Genomic DNA, 14,858 nt, shown 5'->3' on the forward strand with positions numbered 1-14,858 from the left:
GACAGTGATGACGGCCCCCCTCCCCCACCCGCTCTCCAGCGATTGGAAGCCAGAACAGGGTGTTCGATTTATTGTATTTTCCGTACATTAAAAAACATACAAGCAAATGAAGCTATCGGCGGCCCAGCCAGTCAAACCGGCAAACAAGCGAATGAGTCGACGTTTTCCGCCGTGTCAGACTCAAACATAAACAAACTCGGAAGACGGCTACGGCAATGGAGCGCGATGGGGGCGATAGAGCAGTCGGGCAAGAGTACATAAACATAACAGAAACTAGTGCTGATCACGTGAGCGTAACCGTTTAACAGGGCAAATAGGGTCCTTCCATGTCGCAACAGCGCAAACCGTGACTTCCACCTTTGGCCGAAAAGGGAGCATGCCGAATCCTGGCCAGTGCTGTTGTCACTGGTCCTACGCCCAAGGTCTGTCCCCTCCATAGCAGATATACCCGGGACTACGAGTTAAATAAAGACCGGTTGTCCAAACAGCTCTCCAGTAGAATCACGACATTGTGCTCGTGTTTCTCGCATCGCGCGACGGCGCAGGAGATGTAGGTCGTTGCCAATCAAATACTGAACCGATTAATGGCGGACAGCGGCACTACCGACCGTTTGACACAATCACTAGTTATAAAAAGTCATCACTTTGTCGGCGGCCGGACCGCACGTGGCCTCCCCCGACGTCCTAGGTGGACTCGTTCACCACGGTCACCAGCTTCTTGCCCTGGATGGTCGTCTTGAACTGTTCGGCCACGGCCAGCTCGGTCTGCGGGGGAGGACAGCCCATCAGCGGGGTGAGCTGCCAGACGTTGGAACGCGCCGATCCTGGCACAGACGCACGCGTCGCCGGCGCGGAGAGGTGGCGCCATGCAGTTTGAAAATGGCAAAACACCGGCAAATCACGACATAATTCCTGATTAATTACTATAAAACACGAACACCTATAGCAGTTTGTCCTACGTACCGTCCAGCTGGACTGCTGACGTTACGCTGTCTACGCGTCAATACGTACCGTCCAGCTGGACTGCTGACGTTACGCTGTCTACACGTCAGTTAACTGTCGGACGGACCCAAGACAACGATTACGAACTTCCGCCTGTTCGTGAATGGCGGAAAATGATGTCTTGTACAACGTGGCAACACAGCCGAACTACGCTGCAGGAGTGTAGTGTAACAGGCCGTGAGTACCCGCATTTATGGGTGCATGCCGACAGGCCGCACTCTAGTGACACTTCCAGCGTCTGCACACCCCAAAGGCAAATGCTCTTGGAGCGCTGTCAACAGCTTCATTTCGCGGAATTCGAACGGCAGCGACGCAAATGGAATATTTCGCACGAGCTTCGACGCTGATCACCTGTTCGAAGCTGTCTCCCGCCCGCTATTGCCACTCTGCTGCCCGCACATTGAGACGACAGCACAGCACACCCCCATAGCGTAGCTCAGGTAGTGCATGCCTCCAGTGAACGTCATCAGAGATTGCCTCCATAGGACACCGTGGATTGGCGCATTTTACTGAACAAACAGCTACACGCCGAAGCCAAGCTGTACGCGTGGCCATCCTCGTGTTTCGCAAGTACCGCGAACACAAGCAGTTAACACGAAACGGACGTGAAACCCGTACCTGGTTGGTCAACCAAGTCCATTAAACACGGCATGTGCCTTGACGCACGAGGATAACCCATCACTCCACAGGCCGTATCCTAAGCACGCAGCGCACCATCGCCAGCTGGCGATCGTGCGCGCCCCGACGCCGACGCCCCGCCGGTGGGCAGCGGGGCACCGCGCGCGCCCGTCACTCACGTAGTCTCCAGTCTCCCTTGGGCACCAGCACGTTCATCTCGGAGGACTTGGACGAGACCAGCACCACGTCCAGCGAGTCCTTGGACAGGTACATCTGCAGGCCGTCCGTCTTGTCGATCGAGATGGTGGGCACCTTCTCGTTCACCTGGCGGGACACGCTGTGCGTTACCGCGATACTGTGGCCAACAGGCGACCACCTGCGCAGTCGACGACGACCGCCAACCCGCCCGTCTCGGACGGCGGCCGGTGCGACCGACCGGGGCCCGCCGCAGCCTGTCCTCGGGGGTGACCGGTGTGACAGGCCGGGGCCCGCCGCAGCCCGTCCTCGGAGGGTGGCCGGTATGACAGGCCGGGCCCAAAGCAGCCCGTCCCCGGAGGGTGGCCGGTGTGACCGGCCGGGGCCCACCGCAGCCCGTCCCCGGAGGGTGGCCGGTGTGACCGGCCGGGGCCCACCGCAGCCCGTCCCCGGAGGGTGGCCGGTGTGACCGGCCGGGGCCCGCCGCAGCCCGTCCCCGGAGGGTGGCCGGTGTGACCGGCCGGGGCCCACCGCAGCCCGTCCCCGGAGGGTGGCCGGTGTGACCGGCCGGGGCCCACCGCAGCCCGTCCTCGGAGGGTGGCCGGTGTGACCGGCCGGGGCCCGCCGCAGCCCGTCCCCGGAGGGTGGCCGGTATGACAGGCCGGGGCCCACCGCAGCCCGTCCCCGGAGGGTGGCCGGTATGACAGGCCGGGGCCCGCCGCAGCCCGTCCCCGGAGGGTGGCCGGTATGACAGGCCGGGGCCCGCCGCAGCCCGTCCTCGGAGGGTGGCCGGTATGACAGGCCGGGGCCCGCCGCAGCCCGTCCTCGGAGGGTGGCCGGTATGACAGGCCGGGGCCCGCCGCAGCCCGTCCTCGGAGGGTAGCCGGTATGACAGGCCGGGGCCCGCCGCAGCCCGTCCCCGGAGGGTGGCCGGTATGACAGGCCGGGGCCCGCCGCAGCCCGTCCTCGGAGGGTGGCCGGTATGACAGGCCGGGGCCCGCCGCAGCCCGTCCTCGGAGGGTGGCCGGTATGACAGGCCGGGGCCCGCCGCAGCCCGTCCCCGGAGGGTGGCCCTGTATGACAGGCCGGGGCCCGCCGCAGCCCGTCCCCGGAGGGTGGCCGGTATGACAGGCCGGGGCCCGCCGCAGCCCGTCCTCGGAGGGTGGCCGGTATGACAGGCCGGGGCCCGCCGCAGCCCGTCCTCGGAGGGTGGCCGGTATGACAGGCCGGGGCCCGCCGCAGCCCGTCCCCGGAGGGTGGCCGGTATGACAGGCCGGGGCCCGCCGCAGCCCGTCCTCGGAGGGTGGCCGGTATGACAGGCCGGGGCCCGCCGCAGCCCGTCCTCGGAGGGTGGCCGGTATGACAGGCCGGGGCCCGCCGCAGCCCGTCCTCGGAGGGTGGCCGGTATGACAGGCCGGGGCCCGCCGCAGCCCGTCCTCGGAGGGTGGCCGGTATGACAGGCCGGGCCCACCGCAGCCCGTCCTCGGAGGGTGGCCGGTATGACAGGCCGGGGCCCGCCGCAGCCCGTCCTCGGAGGGTGGCCGGTATGACAGGCCGGGCCCGCCGCAGCCCGTCCCCGGAGGGTGGCCGGTATGACAGGCCGGGGCCCGCCGCAGCCCGTCCTCGGAGGGCGGCCGGTATGACAGGCCGGGGCCCGCCGCAGCCCGTCCCCGGAGGGTGGCCGGTATGACAGGCCGGGGCCCGCCGCAGCCCGTCCCCGGAGGGTGGCCGGTATGACAGGCCGGGGCCCGCCGCAGCCCGTCCTCGGAGGGTGGCCGGTATGACAGGCCGGGGCCCGCCGCAGCCCGTCCTCGGAGGGTGGCCGGTATGACAGGCCGGGGCCCGCCGCAGCCCGTCCTCGGAGGGTGGCCGGTATGACAGGCCGGGCCCGCCGCAGCCCGTCCTCGGAGGGCGGCCGGTATGACAGGCCGGGGCCCGCCGCAGCCCGTCCTCGGAGGGTGGCCGGTATGACAGGCCGGGGCCCGCCGCAGCCCGTCCTCGGAGGGCGGCCGGTATGACAGGCCGGGGCCCGCCGCAGCCCGTCCTCGGAGGGTGGCCGGTATGACAGGCCGGGGCCCGCCGCAGCCCGTCCTCGGAGGGTGGCCGGTATGACAGGCCGGGGCCCGCCACAGCCCGTCCCCGGAGGGTGGCCGGTATGACAGGCCGGGGCCCGCCGCAGCCCGTCCTCGGAGGGCGGCCGGTATGACAGGCCGGGCCCGCCGCAGCCCGTCCTCGGAGGGCGGCCGGTATGACAGGCCGGGGCCCACCGCAGCCCGTCCTCGGAGGGCGGCCGGTATGACAGGCCGGGGCCCGCCGCAGCCCGTCCTCGGAGGGTGGCCGGTATGACAGGCCGGGCCCGCCGCAGCCCGTCCTCGGAGGGCGGCCGGTATGACAGGCCGGGGCCCGCCGCAGCCCGTCCCCGGAGGGTGGCCGGTATGACAGGCCGGGGCCCGCCGCAGCCCGTCCTCGGAGGGTGGCCGGTATGACAGGCCGGGGCCCGCCGCAGCCCGTCCTCGGAGGGTGGCCGGTATGACAGGCCGGGGCCCGCCGCAGCCCGTCCTCGGAGGGCGGCCGGTATGACAGGCCGGGGCCCGCCGCAGCCCGTCCTCGGAGGGTGGCCGGTATGACAGGCCGGGGCCCGCCGCAGCCCGTCCTCGGGAGGCGAGCATCGGCTCCGCGATGTCGCGGCGTCGGCCACATGAGCGTCGGCGCCCGCTGGCAGTCGGCCGGTCGCGCACGGACAGACACGGCAGCAGTCTGGCCCGCAGGGTGCTCGGTGTTCCCGCGGCCCGCCCAGCGGCCGTCAGCAGGCAGCACCGGCGCGCAGGCGGCTCTGGCCGTCGCGGTGCCGCAGAGTCGGGCCGCGGCCCTCACTCACCTGCATCTGGCAGGAGACGCAGTTGACGAACTCCACCGACGCCACCACTGAGTCGAAGATGATGGCCGACTTCTTGCAAGAGTCCAGGATGATGGAATTAACCTTGCCCTTGACCTGCGCGGTGACAGAGCCAGGTCAGCACGCAGAGTGGAGCGGCATGACTCGGCAGCACGGGAAGGAGGCGGTCGGCATCATATGCAGTAATGCGACATAGCATTACCAACTGGGAGATATCTCTAGACGGACTCTCCCATCAGCATCGATGATGACAGGTTCCCGATATGCACCACGAGGGCAGCATGAGGCAAGACCATGCCTCGCTCGCGCCGCCACAACCTGGCGCGAATCGTCTTACTGGACGAACGGGCGGACGAGCAGCTCCGAACGGTTCAAACCTCCCAGCGCGAGACCACAGGCTTTGGACGTCGGTCCGACGCCCTTCTGCAGAGACCGGCACAGAGTTCCGACCTCAGGTCACGCGGCGCACCTGGATGACGCTGTCGACGCAGTTGAAGGCGTACACCGTCTGGTTCATCTGCGTCTGGTCCAGCTGCAGCTCCAGGTTGTTGTCCTGGTGCTCGATCACCCACTTCTTGCCCTGCAGCTCGCAGACGGGCGCGCGCTTAACGGGCGCCGCCCGGCCGCCGGCTGGCTTGGCGCTGGGCGCCGGCTTCGAGCCCGGCACAGGGCCGCTGGAGCGGAGCTCAGCGTTCTTGTGGGTCTGCATGTTCTTCGTCACGTGCCGCAGGCCTGGCGACAGAGCGAGCGGGCACCAGTCACCAAAGGCCGGCCCCTCTACGCGGCACTGCAGCAGCAGGGCGAGCGAATGCAGACGACAACAGCGAACGCTCCGGCCAATCCGGGCCCAGCTGCGGCGCAAAACCAAACTGCTTCAGGATGCGTTGTCATGGCAACGGAGACGAAATAACAGCAGAGAGGGTCCCCCGATCTGAATTTGGCACAGCAAACTGCACGCACGCTCTATCCCAGCACGATCTCACCAGCACCAATAGACCAAAGGACATCGAGCATCGCAGCACGATCCAGCCGTGGTGGCGGACCCCGCCCGGCCCGTCACCGCTCGCGCTCTCGCCAGCTCTCACCCTGCGTGATGGCCGCCCCGCGGTTGATGTCGTTGAAGAGGGCCGCCCGCTGCTGGTCGGTGGGGTCTGGTCCGGAGGAGGCGAGCGGTTTGGGCGGCGGCGGCGGAGGCGGCGGCGCCGGGCCGGCCGGACCTGTGGCGGGGCACCGGGCGTCAGCACCGCACACTGGACACAGACCGGGTGCTGAACACACAGCGTGGCCGTCGACACTTACAGCATGGCGTGGCACCCTTCACAAAATGTCCGTGCGCGATGGCAACACAAGCTTCACGACAGCAGTGTGTCATTGCACAGGCACCCACAAAAAGGCCCGTTCTGCTGCGCGAGTCATCCATCTTCCCTTGTTCGCCCACTGCCGCCAAGCGCCGGTCGGTCTCTTACCAGCGGTGTAAATCGCGCCCAGCCGGTCCGGTCCGTCCCCCCCCCCCCCCCCCCCGCTGTCGTCAGTGGCGCGTCTCACCCCTGGAGGGCGCGGCGTCGCCGCCGGCCACCAGCGCCGCGTCGCCACCGCGCATGTTCCAGCTGAGCCCGGTGGTGTGGTGCTGCTTGACGTAGGCCTGCAGCGCCGACAAGGCCGCCGACCAGGCGCGCGTGAACGGCTGGTGCGCCTTGTTCTCCTTGATGACACGGTTGCCCCAGAAGAGGCCGGCGTCGTTCATCTCCTTGATGAAGGGCGCCGGCGCCGGCGCCTGGGGCGGCGAGGCAGCTCGTCAGACAGTGCGGCCGCGGTCCGGGTGGCAGCCGCCGGCGGCCGGCCTGTTTGACGGCGCATGTAACGACGGGAGTGATCGGCGCGACCGTATGTCGGGCCCGCTGCCACGGGGAACGCGGCCGGCAGGGTGTCCCGCCCCGCCCCTCCCTCCCCCCCACGCTCGTGAGTCATGCATTCCACCGCTGCACTACGGTGCCCGCCCTGCCAACGGCGAATGCGGGAAACGGCACGGAAAGAGCAAACCGATCTGCGAATCGTCTACGGTATCACGACGAATGTTCTGCGCACATCCTCTCCCCGCACGCAGCCCAATGTCCCCATATACGGCACGCGTGACACCGGGTGCTCGGATGCCCACCAGCACACATGGACCCGCCAGTCACCGGACAGCCACCGGCCGGTAAAAAGCCAGCCAAAACGTGCCGCAACGGAAAGCACGAAATGCCCGGTGCTACTTTCACCAGCCAGACAGCCGCCGGGACAGAGGGAGGGCCACTGACGACCGGTCGGCCCCGCCGTTCGGACCGTCCAGCCCGCTGGAGCTCACCATCGCTAGCGAACTGACCGTGATCACCCAGGAGAGGGCCGCGATCGCCTCCGACACGGCGGACAGGTGGTTGTACTGCGCCGAGCGGCGGTTCTTCTCGCGGAACTGCGTGATCTCCGTGATGACGTCCGCCTGCGGCTTCAGCAGCTTGGCCACGGCCGCGTCGTCCGGCTTCTTGCACTTGGAGGCGAGCAGCACGAAGTCGCGCTGGGCGCTGGCGGAGGGCGAGCGCACGCCTGTCATCTCAGCGGCGCGACAGCTGGGCGCGCGCGCCGGCCGCCGCCGGATGTCAGCTGCGTGGCAAATGGGCCCGCCCAGCCGGCCCGCCCGGCACCGACGACAGCCGATCCAGCCGCGTCGTCCGCCGCACGGCCTATCTGATCCAATTTCGGTTGCGGCACCGGTGCTAAGCGAGTGTGTGATTTGGGTTCGGGCTGACTCAGACGGTGTACAGCCGTGCCATATGACGCTGGAGTAATCTCAGGCAATTTCATACCCGACCACTCATTCCCTGACACGACTTTAAAACCCCGCCGCATTAGACGCCAATAATGGCCATTACCCATAACGGCCGGCACATGCCAATCTCGCCCGTCCCGCGCTGAACACGTGTAGCCTATTGCGCCAGACGGCCGTGCAGTGTATCCTGCCTGCCGCTCCCCACCGAGGGAGCAGGAGGGGGGGGGGGGGGGGCTCACCGAAAGGCGCGCTGCACCTGGTCGGCATGCGTGGACGCGTCACCGCCCACCTTCTTGGCCTCCTTGATGTAGTCGGCCAGCGGGCCCGACAGGAACTCATCGTAGGCGGCCACGAACGGCGCCAACTCCTCGGCTGGAGGGGCGCCACACGGTCAGAGGGCCCAAAAAACGACCACCGCATGATCAGAGGGCCCACAGATCTGACCGCCACACGATCAGAGGGTCCATAGGTTTGACCACCGCACGATCAGTGGGCCCACAGATTTCACAGACGCACGATCAGAGGGCCACAGATCTCACAGCCGCACGATCAGAGGGCCACAGATCTCACAGCCGCACGATCAGAGGGCCACAGATCTCACAGCCGCACGGTCGGCGAGCTGACGGTCTGGCCGAGCACAACGCTGCACAGACAGAGAACACGCAACACCCATCTGGTGGAGGCACACCGGGCAGGCGCAGGACGTGCGATACAGTCGTGTTAACGGTGCGCGGCAGGCCACAGGGATGCGGTACGGCACTGGGTACGGCACTGGGTACGGCACTGGGTACGGCACTGGGCACGGCACTGGGTGCGGTAAGGCACTGGGTACGACACTGGGTGCGGCACTGGGTGCGGTAAGGCACTGGGTACGGCACTGGGTACGGCACTGGGTGCGGCACTGGGTGCGGTAAGGTACTGGGTGCAGGACTGGGTGCGGTAAGGCACTAGGTGAGGCACTGGGTGCGGCACTGCACTGGGTGCGGTACGGTACTGGGTGCGGTACGGCACTGAGTGCGGCACTGCACTGGGTGCGGTACTGCACTGGGTGCGGTACGGCATTGGGTGCGGTACGGCACTGGGTGCGGTACTGCACTGGGTGCGGCACGGCGGCTGGTCATGGAATGCATGTACAGCGCAACAACAGAGAACGCACACCAGCTGACGAATGTGGCTCCTCTCACACTGGGAGGTGACACATCGGCGTCAAGCAGCTAACGTCAGACTGATGACGTCAGAGCGCCGCCGAGGCAAACCAGCGCCAGCTGCCACAACAGGGCAGCGACGAACAGCAAGGCACAACGGCAGCGAAGACTGGAACACATACAGGCAGACCCCTGGCGCCAGAGCGGAGCGACGACACCCCAGCCAGGGTCGAGGGCGAACACCTAACGCAGTCAGCTATCAGGGCGCGCACCAAACGCCCACGGTGCGGAGTGTTGTCGGCACGTGATACCCGCACGTCACACACACACACGCACACGCACACGCACACACACGCACGCACGCAAGCACGCACGCACGCACACACAGGGGCCATGGGTCATGAGCGTCCGCACGGGCACGATACTCCTCCGGTGATCAACGTGACCTTACAGGATCCCTCTCCAGCCATCCCAGCGCAGAGAATGGATGGGAACAAGGTGAAGTGTGTACCACTCCATGCGTCAAATGCATAACGGCGAATGTCACGACACGCACGCCTCCAGGCTGATACTGGCGCAACCCTCCAAGACCTCGGCCAGTGCTGCGTCGTTCCCGCTGACCCAGCCGCCATGTCCCGCGACGGTCGCCCAGGCAGCGGCGCTCCGCCGGTCGGCGCAGCCCTGCTCCTCCTCATGCCGAGCAGTGAGGCCGGCGGCGGACGGCCAGCGCCGCTCCAGGAGCGACTCGCTCGGTCTCTGCGGCGCGGCGCGAGTGGCGCGACCCCCCCCCCCCCCCCTCACCCACCATCATCAGGACTCAGACAACCCTCGGCGCCCCTCCCCCCCCCCCCCTCCCCACCGTCTCAGGACTCAGCCAACCCTACGTGGCGGGGACGGCGGCCGCTGCCGCTGCTGAACGAACCTGCCCCAGAACGTGCCACTGACGCAGGTCGACGGACGTGGAGAGATGAGGAGAACCACCCGCGGCGGAATGCCTGGCTTCGCACGAAGACGGCTCCCCGCATAGGTTTTGATAGCCGCAATAATACGATTTGTTTTCAAAACAGTTGAAATCCTTTCACGTCTTTCACAGCCAATGCATTCTCCCAGAATCCCCACGCGGGTCGGGAGACGGTTTGGCGTGCTGGAGGTGAGATTACCCAACACCGAGGGCTTCACGCCAGATCAGGCCTTTTGTGAATCCTCTAGAGATGTAGGTGGTTTGCTAATGGTTTGCGTTTGTCCAGTACCGCACAGTCCCTCGGACCAGGTTCAGGTACATGCTGCTGTTCACGACGCCCCTTTGGCCCGAGGTGAGGGGGCTTCCGTTGACACCATTCCTAGGCCCTGACAGAGCGAGGAGCACGGATGCCATCTTGCATGACGGCGCACGGCAATCCGACATCTACCGAACACAGCACCGGGTTCACCAGACAATAACAGAACAGAGTCGAGTCGAAGCGTCACAACATGTCCAACATGGACATTCTGTTCATTATCCTCAGGCGGACATGACCCCGAGGTTCTCTACGGAGCATTCGGGATCACGGGATGCGTCTTCCCGGAACATGGGCCGCTCGCTGGGAGTCCGGTGTTACGACATATGCCCCACACCATCAGTTTCCGAGGGAACTAGCATATCATTTGCCGCGCATTTTCGACGGATTATGAGCGAAAACTCGGTCGTTGCAGAACGTTTGGTGCGTGGAAAAAGTTTCAATGATGACTGCTTACTGAACACAACTCGTTTGCAGCCAACATCGCATTCCTTCCGCTCCTTGCGCAATTTAGTTCATTTTTCATCCGGTCAGTTTTGGTCTAACACGCATATCGTACACCTTCAGCACCAGCTTCCCACTCAAGTGCGATCCCATCGACCCAAAACGTTCGGACAAACCTCCCTGATGCGTCTTTCAGCGATTTCGTTGCAGATTGGCTCGTTTTCGGTAACTCCCTTCCGATTCTGGTCCCCGCAGATGTCGCTGGCGGACGCCGTGACATGGACCTGTTTTCAACACTTCCCTCAGGCCCCAGATGCGTCCACAATAACACCCCTGTGCCATTCCGCATGCTTCATGGAAATAGCCCCGTAGTGGACACCATAGTGTTTTTTCTGCTCATTTTCAGGCTCACGTCCTAACTCGCCCGCCCGCCAAACACTGGCTCCAGAGATCACACACAGCCTGTGGCGCCAGACCACTCCGCAACACCACTACCGGTCGAGGAAGACACCAGGGAATAAGCCGCGCTCCAAGTACCCGGACTGAGGGGTGCAACGACCGAGAGCCGCATGGGCAGCGCAGTGCGTGGCTGATGTCAGACCTTGCCGGACCCCGTATGTCAGGCCGAGCGATCGCCGAGCCTCCCGTACACCAACCTGCACCAAAACCTTACCCTTACCAGAACCTGAGACCCGCAAAGGCAGGACAGCGCCGCCAGCCGAATCGATCCATGAGCCCGCGCAATCCTTGCGCATGCGCAGCGCGCATCCTCCTTCTGAGCACCCCGAGCCCAACTAGGCCAAAGCGCACTCCTGCGCAGGCCCAAAGGCCCAAACATAGCGCGCCGCTATCCTTCGCGCCAGCAGTGATGGACGGCAGAGCCGCGCGTCGGCCGATCCGCCGGCGCAGCACGCCGCCGGGTGCACGGTGTGCGCCTTACGGGGGCGCTCATCCGTGCACGTGCGCCGCGCGCGCGCGGCAGGGGGCGGCAGCACACCACGCGTCCGCGCTGTCACATCCATCGGGCGGTGAGAGGGCAGGAACAGGGTCACCGGCGCCGCCGCTGGTCCGGCCTGCCAGACGGAACCAGGATGGGGCTGCTGGGGTCCTCACTGGGATCGCAGCTTGATCAGATTTGACTCTGACACGCACAGAACGCTCGAGGTCGAGCCTCGATTTGCTCAGTGAAACTTGGGGTGGACATCAGCTGGCGCGAATTGGACGTGTCCGTGTCCGTGTCCGTGTGTGTCCGTGTCCGTGTCCGTGAACGTGTCCGTTCGCAGGCGTATGACGTCACGACGGGATCGCTACAGAGGGAACCTCTGGCCTGGCCTTCACCTTCAGCTGAGCTGGCGAGGTGGCGAGCCGCCCGGCCGACGTCTAGCACGCCTGCCCAGAAAAGAGCCGGCACCACCCAACCACCCGCGTGCATCCCGCCGCGGCTGACCGCAGCCCCCTTCCCGCCAGCCCCCGGCCGGGCGGGCGGGCGTCACACCTGCGAGGGCCGGCTCAGCGCCGCGCTGGCGGCGGAACGGCTTCTGCTGGCGGTACACGGCGTACCGGCGCGCCGGCGCCGTGCTGCCGTCGATGGTGCGGGCCCTGCTGCGGACACAGGCGGAGCCCCGTGAGCCCAACGGCCGCGGTCAGTCGGGACAGCCACGGTCAGCCGGCGGCGGACGCGGCCGGTCACGGCCGCCACCGTCAGCCACAGCATCAGGTCGAATCAGCAAACGATCAGCCACGGCCAGGCACGGCTGCTGATCCACCGACGGACGACCACGTCCGACCGCGAGATAACGAGCCGCGACACCGCTGACCCCGAACGGCCGGGCGGGCCGAGCCGGGTCACGGCGGCAGTGAGGACGGCCGAGACTCGGCGACACGGGCCCACACGCGCCGGCGGGAGACGCGGAGAACACCGCTCTCCGCCGCCACCGGGGCCCGCTACTCTAACCTGCGCGCGGCCGCCCGCGAATTGAGCTGCTCGATCTCGTGGCGCAGGCAGAGGCGCAGCATCTCCATGCGCTGGTCGGCGGCGGCGGCGGGCGCGGCCGCGCGCACAGACGACACGTCCGAGCACGAGCAGTCGCGACACTGGCTGCAGCTGCGTCCACTGGCCGGCCGCGACGGTGCCGGCCGCCGCCCGCCGCCGCCGACACTCTCCAGCGAGCTGGCCGAGTACGAGGACTCCGACTCGGACGCCGACTCCGACTCCGACTCGGAGAAGTACACGCTGGAGCTGAAGGCGCGGCCGCGGGAGCGCGATGAGCTGCCGCCCATGGTGCGGGCGCGGATCTCACGCCGGCGGCATCGGTGCACGCGCCGCGGCCGTCGCACGTCGTCTGCGCGCCGCCGGCCACCGTTACGGCGCCGGTGTCCGAAGCCCGACGGCCGAAGTGGAACTCGCCGCGCAGATGGCGCGCACACTCGCGAGGCGACGCCATACGGCCGACGAGGCGACGGCCGGCGGCGGGAGACGACCGCGTCGCGATCGCCGCCGCGGCCGCCCAGGTGTCCGGAGCCGCCGCTCCCGTCCGCCGTGCGCGGCACGGTCGGCGGGGGGAGAGCTGAGGTCGAGCTGGGGACAGGCGACGCTCGAAACGGGGAAGAGCCGGGTCCGACAAGGGCAGGGCTGGGACCGAGCTACGGTCGGGATGAAGCCCAGGTGGGGTCAAGGTGAGGTTGGACTAGGTCAAATCGAGATGAAGTCGAACTGAAGCAAGGGGGGACGATCTAAAGCAACGCCCGCACTAAGGACTTCAAGCTGTCGCTTAGCTACAGATAAGCTCGAATTCAGGTGTCGAGATCGGGCCGCTTATCTCGGATTGAACTGGAGTTCAGACGGAGACAAGCTGATGCTTAGCTGGCCTTAGCTCGAGACGCGATGGCGTCGAAGCGATGTTCAGGTTGCGTCGGGCGGCGGCAGAGCTGGAGCTAGCTGAAGCCGCAGCAACCATGCTCGTCTCGCCCGCCGCCAGCGCGCGCGACCGCGACGCTTCTCACCGAAGCGGATGGTGTCTCGGAGCTCAGCTGAGCTGAGCCGACTCGACCCGGCCGACACGAGGTGCCCACATCAGTGCGATGTCAGGGTGTCGGCTGACCGTGCATGCCGGCCGAGGCAGCCCGGCGCTGGTGGACGTCCTCCTGGCCCAGCCAGCTCCCTGGCCAGCAGCTGCCGCCGCCGGCGGCATATGGTCCGCGGCACGCGCCTGCCACTGTTGCGGTACATTAAGGACACGGCTGAAAATGAGATCGCGCCATTCACGTGGGAGGGTCCCTAATGCGCGGCAGAATCTTCCACCGTGATAAACGGTGCCACGTGGGAGGCCGGCCGTTCCGAGGGGCCTCCTCCTCCTCTCCCCATCCGGCTGTTTTTAATCGGCCACCAGCCGGAACCGCCAGTCACTATGCACGTGAGAAGAAAACCATACAGCTTCCCATCAGCGACACCAGGGTATGCGCACAATGTAAAGAAGAAACGACGGACACCAGGTGGGCTCGCCAAGAAAAAATCGTATAGAGCTCGCCATCTAGGCCGCTGCGAGTCGTGACAGGTGCGCGCCCTCCTGTGGCACGCACCGTCTGGCTTCGACAGATGGCCCGGGCCGACCGTAGCCGGGCGTGTCAGTCGGTGACCTGTCTGACCTCGGGCGGCGCAGACGGACAGCCCCTCGGACCCGACGCCGGTCAGTCGGTGACCTGTCAGGCCTTAGGCGGTGCAAACGGCCTGCCCCTCCGACGCGACGGGAGGGTCCCTGTGAGCCGACACCGGTCAGTCGGTGACCTGCCCGACCTCGGGCCGCGCAGGACAGCCAGAGGAGAAAAAAACAATCAGCCGGGGACTGTCGATCCAAGAGAGAACGATCAGCCGGGGACTGTTGATCCAAAGGAGAACGATCAGGCGGGGACTGTTGATCCAAAGGAAATCGATCAGCCGGGGACGGTTGATCCAAAGGAGAACGATCAGCCGGGGACTGTCGATCCAAAGGAGAACGATCAGCCGGGGACTGTCGATCCAAAGGAGAGCGATCAGCCGGGGACTGTCGATCCAAAGGAGAGCGATCAGCCGAAAACTGTCAATCCAAAGGAGAACGATCGGCCGAGGACTGTCGATCCGAAGAAGAAAAGTGGCGGGATCAGCCGGAGACTGTCGGACCGATGGAGAGATCAGCCACGGACCGCCGATCCGATGGGCCGGGGACGCGCGCGCGCCACTGCCACTGTTCGGGACTCGGATCGACGAGATAGCGTTGTCCCGAGCGATAACGGCGACACAGCCGTCCCGCGCGCGGACTCTCACGGCCACTGCAGTGTGGACGGACGGATAAATGGAGACACGTCAAGTGGACAGCAAACCACTGCTATTGTATGCTCATGACAACATCGTTGATGACATGCTTAAGGTGTTTGACATTGTTATTTTACACCAATACGCGGCATAGCACACAAAACAGAGTGCAAAGACACATGGTGTCCAT

The 14,858-nt window shown here is 66.2% G+C and overlaps 1 protein-coding gene across 1 annotated transcript in view; it reads right to left on the bottom strand.

Moving 5' to 3' along the window:
- Window positions 1–55: 55 nt before the first annotated feature.
- capt (adenylyl cyclase-associated protein 1) overlaps window positions 56–14,858 on the bottom strand; it is a 27,942-nt gene continuing 13,139 nt past the window's right edge. Inside the window, 9 exon segments of the mRNA XM_037227655.1 lie at window positions 56–765; window positions 1,800–1,814; window positions 1,816–1,944; window positions 4,694–4,807; window positions 5,181–5,443; window positions 5,797–5,928; window positions 6,257–6,485; window positions 7,074–7,269; window positions 7,754–7,886. Of these exon segments, the coding sequence (XP_037083550.1) occupies window positions 685–765; window positions 1,800–1,814; window positions 1,816–1,944; window positions 4,694–4,807; window positions 5,181–5,443; window positions 5,797–5,928; window positions 6,257–6,485; window positions 7,074–7,269; window positions 7,754–7,886 (1,292 nt within the window). The 3' untranslated portion in view covers window positions 56–684.

Source organism: Pollicipes pollicipes, unplaced genomic scaffold (assembly GCF_011947565.3).
Source record: "Pollicipes pollicipes isolate AB1234 unplaced genomic scaffold, Ppol_2.1 Scaffold_5724;HRSCAF=6776_pilon_pilon_pilon, whole genome shotgun sequence".
NCBI classification, from domain to species: Eukaryota; Metazoa; Arthropoda; class Thecostraca; order Pollicipedomorpha; family Pollicipedidae; genus Pollicipes; species Pollicipes pollicipes.